At 47.7% G+C, this 20,810-nt stretch overlaps 1 protein-coding gene across 1 annotated transcript in view; it reads left to right on the top strand.

Annotated features, from left to right (window-relative positions):
* MAML1 (mastermind like transcriptional coactivator 1) overlaps window positions 1-20,177 on the top strand; it is a 60,526-nt gene extending 40,349 nt beyond the window's left edge. The window contains exons 2-5 of the mRNA XM_052642845.1: window positions 9,050-10,462; window positions 13,675-13,914; window positions 15,157-15,253; window positions 16,847-20,177. Coding sequence (XP_052498805.1) covers window positions 9,050-10,462; window positions 13,675-13,914; window positions 15,157-15,253; window positions 16,847-17,826 — 2,730 coding nt within the window. The 3' untranslated portion in view covers window positions 17,827-20,177. The remainder of the gene's footprint in view (window positions 1-9,049; window positions 10,463-13,674; window positions 13,915-15,156; window positions 15,254-16,846) is intronic.
* Window positions 20,178-20,810: the final 633 nt, after the last annotated feature.

Genomic DNA, 20,810 nt, shown 5'->3' with positions numbered 1-20,810 from the left:
GGTGGCACAGGCCAGGGCAGGGGTCATGACTGACTGGGTGAGCTTTGCAGGGCCTCCAGTTTACCGTCAAAACATGCAGATTGAGCAAAACCTCTGTGTGAAGGAAATGAGCACCAGATCACGTTATGCCAGAACTGAACCCTCCAGAGGCCCTGCACATGGGAGACTGTCTGGTAGTTAGACTAGGACCCTCTGAGCGGACTGCCCAGGAGCACCAGACAGCTGAGGGCAAGCCAGTTCCATATGCTCTATAGCTCTTACCGTGGTTGCTCTTAAATAATGTAAAATCTCTCCAGACCATTTCCCCAGCTCGTTGCTTTCCTCTGCAATGCCCCGCACTCCTGCAAATGCTCAGAGCCACCACATTCCACACTTCCAAACCTGTCTGCAGCACTCCAGCTGCATTTTGTGAGCAGTTGAGAAAATGACCTGAGGTTTCCTTTGGCTAAAAGCAGTTGGTATTGCAAAATTAAGTTGTTTGCAACTTGTTTGCAATTGTTTGCATGTGGATATTAAAAGAGGGAGTGGTAGCTTTTATAACTGTTAGGGCAAAGAAGGGTTCTTTTCCTAATCTGAGACAACCAGCTGACTCATCAAGTGCATTGACCTTTTAGGTGTCCATCATCCCCACTTAGGAAAAAGAAAACTCAGCTTAGCTCCCAGGTTTACAGACAGCCCAAACACTGAGGAACACATGATTTTCCAGAAAGAATATAATAAAATTAAAAATCCCTGGTGGGAATGTAAATCGATAGAGCCACTATGGAAGACAGTGTGGAGATTCCTTTAAAAACTAGGAATAAAATCACCGTATGACTCAGCAGTCCCACTCCTAGGCAGATACCCTGAGGAAACCAGGGCTGAAAAAGACACATGTGTCCCGTTGTTCATTGAAACACTATTTACAGTAGCTAGAACATGGAAGCAAACTAGATGTCCATCAACAGATGAATGGATAAAGAAGTTGTGGTACGTATTCACAATGTATACACAATATTACTCAGTCATAAAAAGGAATGCCTTTGAGTCAGTCCTAATGAGGTGGATGAACCTAGAACCTGTTATACAGAGTGAAGTAAGTTAGAAAGAGAAAGATTAATATCGTATTCTAATGCATATGTACGAAATCTAGAAAAATGGTGCTGAAGAATTTACTTACAGGGCAGCAGTGGAGAAACAGACACAGAAAACAGACTTATGGACATGGGGAGAGGGGAGGAGAGGGTGAGATGGATGGAAAGAGTAACATAAAAACTTAAGTTAACATATGCAAAATAGATAGCCAACGGGAATTTGCTGTATGGGCTAAGAAACTCATGGTGGTGTGATCCTTCACCTAGCGCCAGACGTCCTGGAATGTGAAGTCAAGTGGACCTTAGGAAGTATCACTATGAACAAAGCTAGTGGAGGTGATGGAATTCCAGTTGAGTTATTTCAAATCCTAAAAGATGATGCTGTGAAAGTGCTGCACTCAATATGCCAGCAAATTTGGAAAACTCAGCAGTGGCCATAGGACTGGAAAAGGTCAGTTTTCATTCCAATCCCAAAGAAAGGCAATGCCAAAGAATGTTCAAACTACCACACAATTGCACTCATCTCACATGCTAGTAAAGTAATGCTCAGAATTCTCCAAGCCAGCCTTCAGCAATACGTGAACCATGAACTTCCAGATGTTCAAGCTGGATTTACAGAAGGCAGAGGAACCAGGGGTCAAATTGTCAACATCTGTAAGAACATTGAAAAAGCAAGAGAGTTCCAGAAAAACATCTGCTTTATTGACTATGCCAAAGCCTTTGACTGTGTGGATCCCAATAAACTGTGGAAATTCTGAAAGAGATGGGAATACTAGACCACCTGACCTGCGTCCTGAAAAATCTGTATGCAGGTCAGGAAGCAAGTTAGAACTGGACAATAAACAACAGACTCGTTCCAAATAGGGAAAAGAGTATGTCAAGGCTGTATATTGTCACCCTGCTTATTTAACTTATATGCAGAGTACATCATGAGAAATGCTGGACTGGAAGAAACACAAGCTGGAATTAAGATTGCCGGGAGAAATATCAGTAACCTCAGATATGCAGATGACACCCCCCTTATGGCAGAAAGTGAAGAGGAGCTAAAAAGCCTCTTGATGAAAGTAAAAGAGGAGAGTGAAAAAGTTGGCTTAAAGCTCAACATTCAGAACATGAAGATCATGGCATCCGGTCCCATCACTTCATGGCAAATAGATGGGGAAACAGTGGAAACAATGTCAGACTTTATTTTGGGGGGCTCCAAAATCACTGCAGATGGTGATTGCAGCCATGAAATTAAAAGGCACTTGCTCCTTGGAAGAAAAGTTGTGACCAACCTAGATAGCATATTAAAAAGCAGACATTGCTTTGCCAACAAGTGTCCGTCTAGTCAAAGCTATGGTTTTTCCAGTGGTCATGTATGGATGTGAGAGTTGGACTGTGAAGAAAGCTGAGCGCCGAAGAATTGATGCTTTTGAACTGTGGTGTTGGAGAAGACTCTTGAGGGTCCCTTGGACTGCAAGGAGATCAAGCCAGTCCATCCTAAAGAAGATCAGTCCTGAGTGTTCATTGGAAGGACTGATGTTGAAGCTGAAACTCCAATACTTGGGTCACCTGATGCAACGAACTGACTTATTAGAAAAGACCCTGACACTGGGAAAGATTGAGGGCGGGAGGAGAACAGAGGATGAGATGGTTGGAGGGCATCACTGACCCAATGGGGACATGAGTTTGAGTAAACTCCGGGAGTTGGTGATGGACAAGGAGGCCTGGCGTGCTGTGGTTTATGGGGTCGCAAAGAGTCAGACAGGACTGAGCAACTGAACTGAACGAAGAAACTCAAACAGAGTCTCTGTATCAACCAAGAGGGGTGGGGTGGGGAGGGAGATGGGAGAGAAGTTCAAATGGGAGGGGATATATGTATGTCTTTGGCTGATTCTGGTTGCGTTTTGACAGACAACAGCAAAATTCTGTAAAACAATTAATCTTCAGTAAAAAATAAATTTTAAAAAATCCCTCAATATTAGCAATTCATTTTTATTTCCTTCTAACTAAATGGGTATAAATTTTACTTTCCCCAAAGGAAACTTTTAAAACAATGGCTCTTATGAAGGGTACATTTTAGGATCATGGTTCCTTTTTCCCCCTCATACCCCTAGGTGGCAGCAAGAAGCAGAAAAACCTGCAGGAAAATAAAGCACATGTCCTTGTGTTGCAGGGGCTGTCTTAGTACTTTTCTGATAATTGAAGTGTAGTTGATTTCCAGTGCTGTGTTAATTGCTGCTATACATCAGAGTGATTCAGTTCTCTTCATGTATGTATGTATGTGCACCCTTCTTTTTTGCATTCTTTTCTGTTATGATTTACCATAGGATATTAAGTGTAGCTCTCCGTTGTGTACAGGAGGACCTTGTCTGTTCATTCTGTATATAAAGACTCAGACATGCTAACCCCAGCCTCCCGTGTCAGTCCTCTTCCCTCTTAGCGGCCATCAGTCTGTTCCCAGTCAGCGATTCTGTTTCTGTTTCACAGACGCGCATTTCTGCCGTTTTTTCCTGCTGCTGTTCAGTCGCTCAGTTGCGTCCAGCTCTCTGCAACTGCTTGGACTGTAGCCTGCCAGGCTCCTCTGTCCCTGGAGTTTCCCAGGCAGGATCACTGGAGTGGGCTGCCGTTGCCTTCTTCTCCAGGGGGTCTTTCGGTCCCGCATTTAAGGGACAGCACGTGGTGTTTGTCTTTCTCTTTCTGACTTCCTTTGTTTAGTGTGGTCTCAGCTGTTGCTGCAGATGGCGTTGCTTCCTTCTTCTCGGGCTGAGCAGTGCTCCACTGCACATGCGCACCACATCATCTCTGTCCATTCACTGTCGACGGACATTGACGTCGTCTCCAGGACTTGGCTCTTGTGAACGCGCCGCTGTGAACATAGTGGTGCCCGCACCTTTTTGAACTGCGGTTCTGTCTGAATAGATGGCCAGGAGTGCGGCTGCTGGGTCGTATGGTCACTCTGTCTCTGATCTTTCGAGGAAGCTCCATACTGTTCTCCGCGGTTGCTGCACCAGCTTACATTTCCACCAGCAGTGCAGGACAACAGCAGCATTGATTTGTAGACTTTTAAAAGATGGCCATTTTGATCATTGTGCGGTGCTACCTCACTGTAGTTTTGATTGCATTTCTCTCATAATTAGCCACGTTGAGCATCTTCTCATGTGCCTGTTGGCCATCTGTAGGTCTGTTTTGGAGAAATATTTATAGGTCTGCCCATTTTTTGACTGCGCTGTTTCGGTTTTTTTGTTGTTGAGTTGTATGAGCTGTTTGTTTTTGAAGTTAAGTCCTTGAGAGTGGCATCATTTGCAAATATTTTCTCCCATTCTGCAGACTGTCTTTTCATTTTGTCGATGGTTCCCTTTGCTGTGTAAAACCATGCAAGTTTCTTTAGGTCCTGTTTGAGGTCTTTTGCCCTGTCCTTCGGTTTGTCTTTCTTTTGCCTTGGAAGACCTAAGAAAGCATTGGTACACTTCAGAGCAATGAATGTTTTGCCTGTGATCTGTTCTGAGAGTTTTATGGTGCCATGTCTTATGTTTAAGTCTGTAAACCATTTTGAGTTTATTTTTGTGTATGGTGAGAGGATTTGTTCTGACTTCATTGATTTACATGCAGCTATCCAACTTTCCCAACATTACTTTCTAAAGACACTGTCTTTTTCCCCTTGTGTCGCCTTGCTTCCTTTGTCGAAGGCCAGCTGATCGTAGGAGTGTGGTTTGACTTCTGGTCTTTGGTTCTGTTTCACTGACCCCTGTCTGCTGCTGTGCCAGTATCACACTGTTTTGATGACTGTAGCTTTGTAGCATCATCTGGAATCTGGAAGGGTTATGCTTCCAGCTTTACTCTTTTTCCTCAGGATTGCTTTGACAATTCTGGGTCTTTTGTGGTTCCATATGAATTTTAGGGTAATTTGTTCTAGTTCTTTGAGAAATGTCATGGGTAATTTGACAGGGATTGCATTAAATCTGTAGCTTGCTTTGGGTCATGTGGCCATTTGAACTGTGTTAATTCTTCCAGTCCAAGGGCATGGGATCGCTTTGCATTTCTTTCAGTCATCTTCAGTTTCCTTTTTTAATGTTTTATAGTTTCCAGCAATGTAAGTCTTTCACCTCCTTGGTCAGGGTTATTCCTAAGTGTTTTATTTTGGGGTTTATCTTTTTAAAAGTGTTTCTTTGTTTGTTTGTTAAACATTCCTTTTCTGTTATGACTTTTTGGGGCTTCCCAGGTAGCTTAAAGAATCCACCTGCAGGAGACTCAGGAGACTTGGGTTTGATCCATGAGTCGAGAAGATCCCCTGGAGAAGGAGATGGCAACCCACTCCAGTATTCTTGCCGGGACACATTCCGTGGACAGAGGAGCCTGGCGGGCTTCAGTCCAGGGGCTCACAAAGAGTCCGGCACAGCTGAGTGACTGAGCACACGTTTTAAAAGGTGTTTGTTTTTCCATTCCCTTTCTGATATTTCATTGTTGGTATAAAGAAATGCAATTGCTTTATGTATTTAATCTTGTATCCTGCTACCCTGCTCAGTTTATCAGTTCTAGTAGGTTTTGTGTGAAGTATTTAGGGTTTTCTATATGTATTATCATCTGCATATAATGATAATTGTACCTTTTCTCTTCCAATCTGGATACCTTTTATTTCTTTTTCTTGCCTAATTTCTGTGGCTAGGACTGTGTTGAATAGAAGAGGTGAGAGTGAGCATCCTTGTGTTATTCCAGAATTAGTGGGAAGGCTTTCAGCTTTTTACCATTGAATATTATATTTGGCTGTGGATTTGTCATAAATTCATCACCTTGAGATATGTGTCCTTTATACATAGGGGCTGTGTTCTTGAGTGGGGTCCTAGGATCATGTTTTGCTTATACCTCTGACCTACAGTTCCATTTATTCAGCATTTTTAACCTTTTGTGAGCTAACTTAAGTATCCAAATATCTGTTTAAAGAAGTACTTGGGCAGAATTTATAGAACACTGTGCAGTCAGCTTTACCAGTTAAATAAGAAAGTCTTGAAGGAGAGGGAATGGAACATTGAGACTCAGAGATTGATAAAGTTACCCTCCTTATTTTCTTGCTCATTGCGCATGCGTGCCTACAGGCGGTTTCTTGCGGAGAGCCGCTGCCCTTGGCCCCTTGCCCCGCTCCCACCTGGGGATCAGGTGCTTCTGCACTCAGCCCCATAGAGTGGGTGTGGTGGGCCTGTGTCCTTCTCTGCAGCCGAAGACAGCAGCGCGGAGTGTCCTGTGCTGCTCTCTGAAATCTACCTGACGATAATGCTGAAAGCTGTTATTTGGAACTTTAAATAGCACCGTATAGATGCTTAGGGCTAGTGGCGGGGTGTGGAATTGAGAATGGGGGATAAAGGATAAAAGACGCACCAGAAGTAAGCATCGGCAAGGAGCAGCCATGCTTAGAGGGTGCGTGTTGGCGCCTCTGTCAGTGGAGGAGTTGAGTGCTGGCAGCTGGAAGCAGGGCTGGGGGACAGGGAGAGAGGACACCACTTGTCTTCCTCGCCTCCGCTGCCACGCTCTCTTGGTGAGCTCTCAGGGTGCTCACTGCTCTGCTGCTTGCGTAGAGTGCTTGTCTTACTCTGTAGCCATGTCCTAGAAGATTGGAAGCCCGTGGGACCGCCTCCTTTGTCTTGATATCCCCACAGCACTTGTCCCTGATACATGGTAGACGCTTAATAAGGGTCAGTTCAGTTCAGTTCAGTTCAGTCGCTCAGTCGTGTCCGACTCTCTGCGACCCCATGAATTGCAGCACGCCAGGCCTCCCTGCCCATCGCCAACTCCCGGAGTTCACTCAGACTCACGTCTGTCGAGTCAGTGATGCCATCCAGCCATCTCATCCTCGGTCGTCCCCTTCTCCTCCTGCCCCCAATCTCTCCCAGCATCAGAGTCTTTTCCAATGAGTCAACTCTTCGCATGAGATGGCCAAAGTACTGGAGCTTCAGCTTTATCATCATTCCTTCCAAAGAAATCCCAGGGCTGATGTCCTTCAGAATGGACTGGTTGGATCTCCTTGCAGTCCAAGGGGCTCTCAAGAGTCTTATCCACCACCACAGTTCAAAAGCATCAATTCTTCGGCACTCAGCTTTCTTCACAGTCCAACTCTCACATCCATACATGACCACAGGAACAACCATAGCCTTGACTAGACAGACCTTAGTCAGCAAAGTAATGTCTCTGCTTTTGAATATACTATCTAGGTTGGTCATAACTTTTCTTCCAAGGAGTAAGCGTCTTTTAATCTCATGGCTGCAGTCACCATCTGCAGTGATTTTGGAGCCCAAAAAAATAAAGTCTGACACTGTTTCTACTGATTCCCCATCTATTTCCCATGAAGTGATGGGACCAGATGCCATGATCTTCGTTTTCTGAATGTTGAGCTTTAAGCCAACTTTTTCACTCTCCTCTTTATCAAGAGGCTTTTTAGCTCCTCTTCACTTTCTGCCATGAGGGTGGTGTCATCTGGATATCTGAGGTTATTGATATTTCTCCCGGCAATCTTGATTCCAGCTTGTGTTTCTTCCAGTCCAGCGTTTCTCATGATGTACTCTGCATATAAGTTAAATAAGCAGGGTGACAATATACAGCCTTGACGTACTCCTTTTCCTATTTGGAACCAGTCTATTCTTCCAGATCCAGTTCTAACTGTTGCTTCCTGACCTGGATACAGATTTCTCAAGAGGTGGTCTGGTATTCCCATCTCTTTCAGAATTTTCCACAGTTTCTTGTGATCCACACAGTCAAAGGCTTTGGCATAGTCAATAAAGCAGAAATAGATGTTTTTCTGGAACTCTCTTGCTTTTTCCATGATCCAGCGGATGTTGGCAATTTGATCTCTGGTTCCTCTGCCTTTTCTAAAACCAGCTTGAACCTCAGGGAGTTCACAGTTCACGTATTGCTGAAGCCTGGCTTGGAGAATTTTGAGCATTACTTTACTAGCATGTGAGATGAGTGCAATTGTGCGGTAGTTTGAGCATTCTTTGGCATTGCCTTTCTTTGAAATTGGAATGAAAACTGACCTTTTCCAGTCCTGTGGCCACTGCTGAGTTTTCCAAACTTGCTGGCATATTGAGTGCAGCACTTTCACAGCATCATCTTTCAGGATTTGAAACAGCTCAACTGGAATTCCATGGTTAGTTGAACAAATGCAGTTGAGAAGATGGAAGTAAGGAACAATGCCAGGCAGACAGGACTGTATTGGAATTAACGGTCCTATTCAGAAGCGGTGGGGTCTGTGAGGGCTGGTGACTGGGTTCAGGGGGTGGAAGGTGCTCAGGGTTGGCGGGGAGGAGAGTGGGACAAAAGGCAGAGGACCTGTGAGGCGTATGAGGATGCAGCCAGGCCTGGAGAGAAGGGGTGGAGCCAGAGGGCACCTGGAAAGAATGGAGAGGGCATGGGAGTGCTGTGCTCTGAGACAGAGCCTGGAGCGCGTGATCAGCCCCCGACAAGCCCAACCTACGCCAGCCAGGTCTCCTTCAGCTGCGAGCAGCAGAAATCCAAGTTAAACCAGCTTAAACGTAAGGAGGAACTCATTGGTTCCTGTAAGTGAGAAGTCCAGGGGGATGGCTGGTCTCAGGCATAACCTAGATCCGGGGACTCAAATGGTGTTCTCAAGAATGTATGTATGTTCCGTGGCTCTTTCTCACTGGCTCCACTGTCAGGCACACCCTCAGATTAGCTGACTCTGGGCCGCATCAGACTTGCGTCCTACCAAGAGAGCTGCATATGTCCAGGGACTGACTCACGGACTGCAGCTGTGTTGCTTAGCCACAGTTGAGCTAGTCCTGATTCAGACAAGGCCACAGGAAAGGAGAAGGCGAATGGAGGGGAAATGGGTGTGTGTTCCTGGAAGTGGAGAGTATAAACTAGGCAAGCAGAGTCGGCAGGAGAGCACTCCCGGGGTGCAGACCCTGGTCTCAGCCACCTTCAGGAGCAGAGGGGTCACACGCGTGGTGCTGTGTACGTGAGTCACTCTTCTTTATGTTTTTCAGCATCTCCATGATACGGTAAAGAGGAATCTCGACAGTGCCACTTCCCCTCAAAATGGTGATCAGCAGAATGGCTACGGAGATTTCTTTCCTGGGCACAAGAAGACGCGCCGAGAGGCCTCTCTCGGAGCCGCCGTCTCTTCCAACGGCCTGCCTCCGGCTTCCCCACTCGGCCAGCCCGACAAGCCTGGCCCTGAAGCCCTGCAGGCCACTGGGAAGCACACACTGGGGCTGGACTCCATCAGCAAGAAGTGTCTGGCAGACTCTAGCCTCCACCTGAACGGAGGCAGCAACACTAGTGAGTCATTTCCCCTGAGCCTGAATAAAGAACTGAAACAGGAGCCCATGGATGACCTGCCTTGCATGATCGCAGGGGCCGGAGGCTCCATCTCTCAAGGCAACCTCATGCCTGACCTCAACCTCAATGAGCAGGAGTGGAAGGAGCTCATTGAGGAGCTGAACAGGTCAGTGCCTGATGAAGACATGAAGGATCTGTTCAATGAGGACTTTGAAGAGAAGAAGGACCCAGAGTCTTCTGGTTCTGCCACACAGACCCCCTTGGCGCAGGAGATTAATATTAAGACAGAATTCTCTCCAGCGGCCTTTGAGCAGGAACAGTTAGGCTCTCCACAAGTGAGGGCTGGGTCTGCAGGACAGACCTTTATGGGGCCTTCATCTGGCCCTGTGACCACAGATTCACCCAGCCTCGGGGGCTCCCAGCCCCTCTTCCACACCGCTGGTCAGCCTGGGGTGGACAGCCCCAGTCCCAGCCTGATGCCGGCATCAGCCCAGGCCCAGAATGCACAGAGAGCCCTCTCCAGTGTGGTGCTGCCTAGCCAGGGCCCAGGCGGAGGCTCAGAGCTGTCCTCTGCCCACCAACTCCAGCAGATCGCTGCCAAGCAGAAGCGTGAGCAGATGCTCCAGAACCCGCAGCAGGCTGCCCCAGCACCCGCTCCAGGCCAGATGTCCACGTGGCAGCAGACAGGCCCCGCCCACAGTCCCTTAAACGCCCCTTACCCCGTGGAAAAGCCGGCGAGCCCTCCTGGTTACAAGCCAGACTTCACCACTTCCAAACTGCTCATGATGCCCAGTGTCAACAAGAGCTCCCCTCGACCTGGAGGCCCCTACCTCCAGCCCAGCCATGTGAGCCTGCTGAGCCACCAGCCGCCAAGTAACTTGAATCAGAACCCCGTGGCTAGCCAAGGCTCGGTGCTGGACTATGGCAACACCAAGCCCCTTTCTCACTACAAAGCAGACTGTGGACAAGGTGGCCCTGGGGCTGGCCAGAGCAAGCCAGCCCTGATGGCTTATCTTCCCCAGCAGCTGCCTCATCTTAGCAGTGAGCAGAGCTCCTTATTTCTGATAAAACCAAAGCCAGGAAATATGCCCTTCCGATCACTGGTCGCACCTAGCCAGGTGAGCACGGGTCTTTGCTCCGATACTCTGCATTCATGTCCACCCACTGAGTGGTTTTTCAGGTCCCAGATAGTTGGGGAACAAAGGGAGTAAGTGAGCAGCTACTTTTTGACTTCCAACTCCCTTGGGAATGAAAATCGACCAAGCAAACCAGGATTGATTCTCAGTAGAATAGGATAGAACCCTTGCACTTGGTCTGGTGTCTCTCTCATGCCACACAACTTAAATCATTCGTGGCCATGTTTTGAAGGTAAAGATCATGTTTAATGTCCTTAGAGGCTCTGCTTTTTTAAACAAACTTTCAGATATGTGTGTTCAAAATGCCCTAAGTTTTAGTAAGCTTATAGCATTTAGGTGAATGCTGCTTCCTAACAGGTCTCAATTCCATGGTTATTTACTTAAGGCTCTCAAGCCTGGCAGAATCACTGGGTCTGAAGGGTGGAGGATGGTCGAGAACCCTTTTATCATGATCATTGTTTGCGTTTCTACTCACATTCACGTTCTAAAGTGTCCCCCACCCCTGGAAGAGTAAACAAACAGCATTCCCAGCCTTCCTCAGAGCTAGCGCTGGCTTCTCTCCACCGCAGTACGTCCTGGACTGCCCTCCACACCTTCCACACAGGTGGATCCGCTGATGCTTAGCGGACAGTAGTGTGACTTTATACCAGTTGTATGACAGTTGTTTTGTCATGGTGCAGTGAGGTATCTCCTTCCTTTTACTACTGTAAGTAAAAGGCTGCAGTGAATGTACCCTTGTGTATTTGTAACACACTAACATTTTAAAACATTCATCATATTTCCTGTACAGATATTGCTAGATAAATTAAAACTATTTCCAAAAATAAAATAGATAAATAAACTCATCAGTGGCCACAGGACTGGAAAACGTCAGTTTTCATTCCAATCCCAAAGAAAGGCAATGCCAAAGAAGCAGTTCAAACTACTGCACAATTGCACTCATCTCAGACACTAGCAAAGTAATGCTCAAAATTCTCCAAGGCAGCCTTCAAGCAGTTCAAACTACTGCACAATTGCACTCATCTCAGACACTAGCAAAGTAATGCTCAAAATTCTCCAAGGCAGCCTTCAACAGTACGTGAACCAAGAACTTGCAGATGTTCAAGCTGGATTTACAGCAAGCAGAGGAACCAGAGATCAAATTGCCAACATCCGTTGGATCATCAAAAAAGCAGGAGAGTTCCAGAAAAACATCTACTTCTGCTTTTTTGACTTATGCCAAAGCCTTTGACTGTGTGGATCACAAAAAACTGTGGGAGATTCTTCAAGAGATGGGAATACCAGACTACCTTATCTGCCGCCTGAGAAATCTGTATGCAGGTCAAGAAGCAACAGTTAGAACTGGACATGGAACAACAGAGTGGTTCCAAATAGGGAAAGGAGTACGTCAAGGTTGTATATTGTCACCCTGCTTATTTAACTTATATGCAGTGTACATCATGAGAAATACCAGGCTGGAGGAAGCACAAGCTGGAATCAAGATTGCTGGGAGAAATATCAATAACCTCAGATACGCGGATGACACAAACCTTATGGCAGAAAGTGAAAAAGAACTAAAGAACCTCTTGATGAGAGTTAAAGAATTGGCTTAAAACTCAACATTCAGAAAACTAAGATCATGGCATCTGGTCCCATCACTTCATGGCAAATAGATGAGAAAACAGTGGAAACAGTGACAGACTTTTTTTGGAGCTCCACAGTCACTGCAGATGGTTATTGCAGCCATGAAATTAAAAGACACTTGCTCCTTGGAAGGAAAGCTATGACCAACCTAGACAGCATATTAAAAAGCAGAGACATTACTTTGCGAACAAAGGTCTGAAAGCTATGGCTTTTCCAGTAGTCATGTATGGATGTGAGAGTTGGACTATAAAGAAAGCTGAGTGCCGAAGAATTGATTCTTTTGAACTGTGGTGTTGGAGAAGACTCTTGGTGTTGGAGAGTCCCTTGGACTGCAAGAGATCAAATCAGTCAATCCTAAAAGAAATCAGGCCTGAATATTTGTTGGAAGAACTGATGCTGAAGCTGAAACTCCAATACTTTGGCCACCTGATGGAAGAACTGATTCATTGGAAAAGACCCTGGTGCTGGAAAGGATTGAAAGCAGGAGAAGGGGACGACAGAGGATGAGATAGTTGGATGGCATCACTGACTCGATGGACATGAGTTTGAGCAAGCTTTGGGAGTTCGTGATGAACAGGGAAGCCTGGTGTGCTGCAGTCCATGGGGTTGCAAAGAGTCGGACACGACTGAGCTACTGAACTGAACATTTTAAAAATAGAAAAACTCTATGCTAGTAATATCTGAGGAAATTGACATGTTTCAGATCGTAGTAACGATGTGTAAATGGGCACAGTGCTTTCAGAAAGTAATTTGACATTATATAGTTTTCATAAGCCATAAAAATGTTTGTAAACGTTGACACATTATACCTCTGCAAGAAATAATACAAAAAAAGAGAAAGAATGTTATGTACGAGATATTCATTGCATGGTTATTTCTGATAGCCAAAAACTGAAAGCAGTGTAAGCATCTCTCAGTAGAAGAACGTATGTGTAATGTTCATCCTTCTGCTCATTTCAGCCAGTATATTGCCACATGGACAGAGGAGCCTGGTGGGCTACAGTCCATGGAGCTGCAAGAGCTGGACACAGCTCAGTGACTAAACAAGAGCAGCGCATCTGACGGAAGCCAAGCAGTCTGTCCCAGGAAAACACTGTACATAGGTGGACAAACTAGAATTTTTCTTGGTTCAGGGACAGCCCTGCCCACCAGGGGCCCAAGGTTTGCACACTCAGGGTAGCCTCTTCATCAACCAGTGTCCCTCAGAAACTTCTTCTCTGGGGGCCTATCTGTGCCCATGTATTCCAGTAAGGGAGCATTTACAAGCTACAGTTGCTTTTGGAACTGGGTATGCAGGTATACAAGTTGAAGCCACTGGTGAATTGTAGGAAACAATGCTAACACTTAGCTACTAACTGTTCATAGCTGTGCCTGGACACTTGGGTGTTAGTGCTTTTGGTCTCCAGCCCTGCCTTGCTGGGAGGGCTCTGGAGTCACGTGCCAAAAGAGCAGAGGCTTCCAAGAGAACCTGGAGCCAGGCTTTCAGTAAACAGAGCTCGTCCGCCCTGATCAGGCCTCATAGTCCTCAGTGTGTCCCACCTGACTTGAGGCCCCCTTGTCTCTGTTGACAGGACCAGAACCCTCCCAATGTCCCTGTACCGACGCAGGCTGCCAGTGTGGGGACTCAGCCACCTGCTGTTTCCGTGGCCAGCACTCACAGTAGCTCCTCCTATCTCAGTAACCAGCAGCAGGCAGCTATAATGAAGCAGCATCAGTTGCTTTTGGACCAACAGAAGCAGAGGGAGCAGCAACAAAAACATTTGCAGCAACAGCAGTTTTTGCAAAGGCAACAGCACCTTCTGGCAGAACAGGTAAAGAGAAAGGCGGGAGAACACTCTACCCCCACCCCTTCCCGTGTTTGCCTGCCTCCCAGGTCGCTGCAGTGGCTGCAGGCTTCCATATGTGTGTATGTGGATTTGCGATTATTTGTATGTCTGGTTTTAGAGTACTCTGGGAAACAGGAGTGGGCTATTTCTCAGACAGTGGTAGCCTGTGGCCGGGCAGCTTTATGTCACTTAGTGGGGATTCATGAAGGTGGAATCTCAATGTATTAGAACCAGTTTTCCAGCAGCTTCCAAAAGAGTTTGCTATAAGGCAGAACATAAAGTAGGGAAATGAAGACATCCTTGAGGCCCTGGGATTTGAGAATTAGGACTGACAACCCCCTCCTCGCCCTGCAGTTGGTTTGCCCCCTTGGTCATCAGATTGTACTGCTGCTGCTAAGTCGCTTCAGTCGTGGCCGACCCTGTGCGACCCCATAGACGGCAGCCCACCAGGCTCCCCCGTCCCTGGGATTCTCCAGGCAAGAACACTGGAGTGAGTTGCCATTTCTTTCTCCAGTGCATGAAAGTGAAAAGTGAAAGTGAAGTCACTTAGTGGAGTCTGACTCTTCGTGACCCCATGGACTGCAGCCTTCCAGGCTCCTCCACCCATGGGATTTTCCAGGTTACAGGAATTCTCAGGACTTTTAAATTACATCCTTAAGACAGAAGAGAACTAGTTACCTAGAGGATAAGGTTGATTGAGGACGACTTTAAAACCCACATTACTGCCTCAGTCTCACCATGTATTAAATAACAGCTTTTGGGGGATATAATTCACATGACATACAATTCACCCATTTAAAGTATACAATTCAAATGGTTTTCAGTTTAGTCAGAGTTACACACCATCACCATAACCAGTTTTAGAACATTACCTAAAAGAAACCCTGTACCCATTAAAAGTTATTCGTTCATCTTCCTAAGCCTAGGCAACCACTGATCTAGTTTTTATCCCTATAGATTTGCCTGTTTGGGATATTTCATATAAAGCATTTGGGATTCAGCCATCCTGTCTCGTGTATCAGAACTCCATTCCTTTCTGTGGCTCCTTAGATCTGACCCGTCATTCTGTGTCATACTGTTTATTAAGAATCCCCCAAATGAGATGATGAGCATTGTCTCCACAGGAGTCCCTCTGAGTAACAAACTTGGACAGTTTACTTTTCTCTGATCGTTTTGTTTTTTTTTTTAACGTGGGTCTTGTTTTCTGTTGGTCTCGGCATTTTCTAGGAGAAGCAGCAGTTTCAGCGCCATCTGACCCGCCCGCCACCCCAGTATCAAGACCCAACACAGAGCACCTTCCCACAACAGGTTGGACAGTTCACAGGTGAGGAGTGTTTGAGACGATGGTGTGGGGCGGGGGAAGGCAGGCACTGAGCAGACGTTCCCCTCATGCTGACTTTCTGCTGTCTGCTCAGCTTTGCATTATAGCTGCTAAATGGACTTACATGCTCCTGTAGCTTCAGTCTGTGTAAGGAGCCTGGCTCTCTGGGTGACCTGTAGGTCAGCCAGAGGAGGAGGACAGAAGCAGGCTGCTTTGGCTGGGTCCCTGGCTATATAGTCGTTTAAGGCAAAATCATTTCTAGTTGAAAGATATCTTATCCATAGGAAGTAGCTTCTGTAATTCTTAAGAAAGTTCTTTGCTTCTACTGTTACGTGTCTCTTTAAAAAATGATCCTGTCCCATTTTCCAGATAAGGAGAAACTTAATGTGCTTGTGGCCTTTTGCTTCTTTTTTTCTGTCTACTCATGTTGGTGTCAGCAGCAGACAGTTGATCTGGTGGGGGCAGGAAGCGTTCTGAGGTTTCAGCTGTCATGTCTCAGATGCGGGAGAGAACCTGACCAGCATTGTGCAGGCTGTTGCTCTAGAAATACTGAGAGAGTTCAGTTGATAGATGCAGAAAAGTCCAGGCCATACTTGCTTTCCTAGCTCTTGGACTATCTTCAAAACCTGTGCTTTCCTCGGTTAGTGACTCTTGCTATAACATGTCCTGGTGAAGTTGCCCACAGCCGTGCTTCCAGAGGAGCTGCGTGGGTTTTACGTTATGCTGACAGGCAGGGGACTGAAGTCTGTGGGCAGCTCAGAAGCTGAGCCGTGGCCAGCTTTCCTGCCTTTATCCCATTTAATGTTGCTGTGTGTTATCAGTGGGAAAGAAGTGGGTTATTTCAGCATTTCTCTCTTTTTCAACTCGGTTTTTAGTTAGGTGCTAACGGAAAGCAGAAGAGGAGAAACAACGCGTACTCAGTTATGGCCAACTCCTGAACAGCCCCTCTCCTGCGTGCACAAAACAGTGTCTTTGTTAGTGCTGTCACCACGCATCCAGTGCTTGAGACAGTCCCACATGGCAGGTCCCCGAGGACAGGCCCCCTGTCTCCCCAGCGCAGCCTGCGCCGCAGAGCAGGCGCTCGGTGCACGCCTTCTGATCGGTTCCCTTCCGCACCCTGCGGTACCACACAGTGTGGGCCCTCATCCGAGTGATCCTGTCAGTCCCCGGCCAGCGAGGCCTGAACCAGCCACAGTCCAGTTACCCTGCGGCTCTACAGCCCTGTCCCCATGTGGGGGCTGCAGCTCCTCTGGATCTGGCCAGGACCATCTCTTCCTTTTATCCCAGACACTTCTCCCCACATCCTAGCCACAGAGTTTGCCCCTTCCTCTGTGCCTTTTCTTTCTTTAATGTACCTGTCTTAATCGCCTTATTGCTCCAGACCGGCCTCCATTCCAACCCTGTGGGGAACCTTTGGCCCCCAGGGCTCTCTTCTTTAAGGTTCCAGTGATCGTGTGTGTCTGGTGGGGTATCAGAACACTGCCCTTGCCTTGCGCGCCTGCGGGGTGGCAGTTGCTGCGTGGGTCTTAGCTGTGTCTCCTAGTGGTGGTGAAGAAGCGCTGGCCTGGCTGACAGCACTCTCTCTCTCTCTTCTAGGGCCCTCTTCTGCCATGCCTGGCGTGAACAGCTTGGGTCCATCTAGCTCCAGCTGTCCCCGAGTGTTCCCTCAGGCTGGGAATCTGATGCCAATGGGCCCTGGACACACTTCGGTTTCTTCTCTCCCCTCAAACTCAGGCCAGCAGGACCGGGGTGTGGCTCAGTTCACTGGCTCCCAAAGCATGCCCCAGAGCAGCCTCTACGGCATGACTTCCGGCATAACCCAGATGGTTGCCCAGCCTCCACCACAGGCCACCAACGGACATGCCCACATTCCGCGGCAGACCAGCGTGGGCCAGAACACCTCGGTTTCAGCTGCCTATGGACAGAACTCGCTGGGGAACTCTGGTCTCTCCCAGCAGCACAGTAAGGGGGCCCTGAACTCGGGTTTAACTAAGCCACAGGTCCCAAGGGTATCAGCAGCCATGGGAGGCCAGAATTCCACCTGGCAACATCAGGGAATGCCAAACCTGAGCGGCCAGCCCCCAGGAAACAGCACCGTAAGCCCGTTCACTGCAGCCTCCAGTTTCCACCTGCAGCAGGCCCACCTGAAAATGTCCAGCCCGCAGTTCTCTCAGGCGATGCCCAGCAGACCCATGGCCCCCATGAGCTCAGCAGCTGTGGCAGGGTCCATGCTGCCCACTGTGAACGCACAGCAGAGGACCAGTGCCCCTGCCCCAGCACCTCCCCAGGGAGCCCCACAGCAGGGCTTGTCGGGCCTGAGCCCGGCAGGGCCAGAGCTGGGGGCCTTCAGCCAGAGCCCTGCCCCAGCCATGGGCGGCCGGCCAGGCCTGCACTGTGCCCAGGCCTACCCCGTGCGGACCGCAGGCCAGGAGCTGCCCTTCGCCTACAGCGGGCAGCCGGGCAGTGGCGGGTTGGCCAGCATGGCTGGGGACGCCGACCTGATCGACTCCCTGCTGAAGAACAGGACTTCGGAGGAGTGGATGAGTGATCTGGACGACCTCCTTGGGCCTCAGTAGCAGGAGGATTTGTGGTGTTTTCAGCGTTCACACAGCCTGTATTTTTGTTCTCAGATTCAAGAAAGTTACTACTTTGGACCAAAAGCCCACAGCCCAGGGAGCCGGGCAGGCAGAGCTGAGGCCTGGTCCTCCCGGGACCGTGGGGCCCACGGCTCCCAGCCAGCAGTTGGTATGTCGGGCTGGCCCGCCCCATCTGCTGGTGTCACTGTATGGGGTTGGCACAGCACGACAGGGTTCTACAGGTGGTTTTTTAATCCAGAAGACCAAAAAGCCAACAGTAAAACCCCACGATGCCAGGTTTATAAAAATCTGTACTATCATTTTGATCTAATCCAAGATTTCTCCACTTGGCCCAATGTTGGGACAGATTTTTGTTGAAACTTTATAGTGGAACTATTTGCAATTTGTAGCATAGAAAAGATTTTTTAAAGGTTTTAAGGTTTTAAAACAGATTAGGGTAGGTGGTTAAAATCTATAAGTGGCATTGGAAACTTAGGGTTTCCTTTTGATTAAGAGCCTTTTTTATTCCTGCTCTTTGTCAGCTTTCAGGACAAAGAGAGGCTCACTGGAAAACTGCATGTGCCAAAAAGGAACGGGATGCCGTGAGAAGCAGAGCTGGTGGCAGAGATGCGGTCGTTACTGCAGCCCCGCGTTCTCCCAGAATGCTGTTCTTCCACGTTGGCATTTAGGAGGACCTGGGCTGAGGAGTCCCTTCCTCCCATGTTTTCAGAGCAGGACCCCAGGCTAAAGGCTGTAATACAAACTGGGGTTCCTGTGTCTCTTTTGTTGTGACTCCCCACCGTTTGCAGTTTCTCTGGAGACTCGTATTTACTGTATTAGGAAGGTGATCATTGTTGAGTTGTGCACAGATGTCTTTTCTTTCACCCTGTCTTCATTTCCCATAACCGTTCTTTCTGCCTCCCGTTCTTTATTTCTCCAGCCCAAGTGGAAAACCTCCTTATGGCACTAATTTACTAGATTAGAATTCCCCAGGAAACCCTAGCATTGTAAGGAGGCGGGTATCCCCTCCCCAGAAAGCAGAGGCTCAGGGGAAGGAGGAAAGAGGACACAGGCCAGAGGAAGGGGCCCCACTCCGTCCTGCTACTGCTGCCACTGCCTCTTCAGACGACTTGCACTTTTTAGAGAGAATTGCTTTGTAACACTAACACATCCTTTCTAAAAATTCAAGTGGATTTCTCTTTCAAGGTCTATGACTGTTTAGGTCTTGACTAAGCTAAGAGTCCACGTAGTAGTATTACCTGTGGGCCGTTGTGGAAAGTGAAGACGGAGAGAGCACTTCAGTATAGCAGAAGCAGTAAGCATAGGGTGAAACTCTTTCAGATGGAATACTGGAGGGAAAGTAGTACACTGAAAAGAGTGGCTTATATGCAGAGTGATCTCTGGCGGAATCACAACCCCATTTTTATTTCCCTGGAGTTTCAAAATGGATTATTCAAGGAGTATCATATGTAAAAAATTGAGCCAAGAAAAATGCTCACACAACCAGCTTGAGTGGCTTTGAGGGGATGAAGGGTTGTGCACACATCGGTTGTTACTTTGCACCAGCAGTGCCTTTCATGGGGGTGCTTGGACCCTCAGGTCTTCTCTAGTAGCCATTTGCCGCTGTGAGTGGCGTTCGGGCCATTTCCCTTTTATCACCCTCCCAGCCCTCCCCGGAGGCTGGATATAGCTCAGAGAAAGGGATGCGTCATAAAGCCAGTGGAGACGCCGGCCTCCGAGTGAGCTCCCCAGTCTGAAGGGGAAGAGGGTGACTTCAGTGGGTTGTTTTTTTTTTTTTTAACCAAAAATAGCGGCTGGAGGCTGGTGGTGGGTCCCTGTTCCTCTCCCGGTCTCCCTCTGGCTGCCGCTCACCTCTGTCCTCGGCACTCACACCTCTGCCCCGTCTTGTGGGGAGGGCTGCCCCTGCCTTAGTCCTGGGGCCACCCAGACAGATGGCAGGCTTCTCACCTGCTGCTTGTCAGAGCAATAAATGTGATGCTTGGGGGCCCCCCGGGGAGCTGCCAGTGGCTTTATTTATGAATCTGGTTTTTGCGTAGTCAGGGAAGGAGACAACTCCACTTCAGTGCAAACCCCCATCTTCCAGGAGCCATGACTCAAAAGAAAAGGGTGCTCGGACTTTTGTTATACACATTTGCTTTGTGTAAATAAATGTTTACAATTTTATATTAAAGATGGAGTAAGCGTTAGAGCTTCTGACTGTATATTTTTTACTTTTATAGATTTAAAAACTATGATCCTTTATAATATGTGTTTTGGGGGGCTATAAGTTTTATGACAAACAGTTGGTATTGTTAACTTTTTACTGTCATCAAAGTACATAAAAATGCTATTAATTCCCTTATTCTTTTACTTCCTTAACTCTGGTATACACCAAAAAGAAGTCTTTCCTTTCCTGTTTTATCACTATAAAATAATAAAAGTATTTTGCTAGTATGGAAACTGCCCATGTATTTTACTTCACGTGGCCATGCCAGCGAGGCAGGCGGCGGACCAGTGCACAGCTGCTTTGTTCGGGAGTTTTCTGATTTAGCTGCTTTTTTAATGGACATTGGTGGTGGGGGTGTTGGGCTTGGTTTCCCTCAGAGTGACTTTTACATTTGATAGATAGATAGAAATGATAGATAGGAAATTAGCACTGACTTTGCCTAGGGCCGCCGGCCTCTCCCCTCTGGCTCATCCATGTCCTCTGTCTAATGTGAGGAAAGTTGGACCAGATAAGTCAGGGACGCTATAGGTCCTCGGCAGTTCAAATGTTCTACTTAAAACCCTTAGGTTTTTTGTCAGCGCAGTTCTCCGGGTCTTGTTTCGTTTCCTTTTTTATATGAGAATGCGTGTGCTCTGGCATGCCCACCCCTCACTCCTGCCGATGTCACACTGCCGAGGGCATCAAATGGAGACGTACCAGGAGCCTGGAAAGCGTGTCTGCTCAGGGACTTCTCACCTCGGGCACAGGCTGGAAGAGG

This window comes from Budorcas taxicolor, chromosome 7 (assembly GCF_023091745.1).
Source record: "Budorcas taxicolor isolate Tak-1 chromosome 7, Takin1.1, whole genome shotgun sequence".
NCBI lineage: Eukaryota > Metazoa > Chordata > Mammalia > Artiodactyla > Bovidae > Budorcas > Budorcas taxicolor.
The sequence above is the reverse complement of the archived record's forward strand: the minus strand, read 5'-3'. Positions and strand labels throughout refer to the sequence as shown.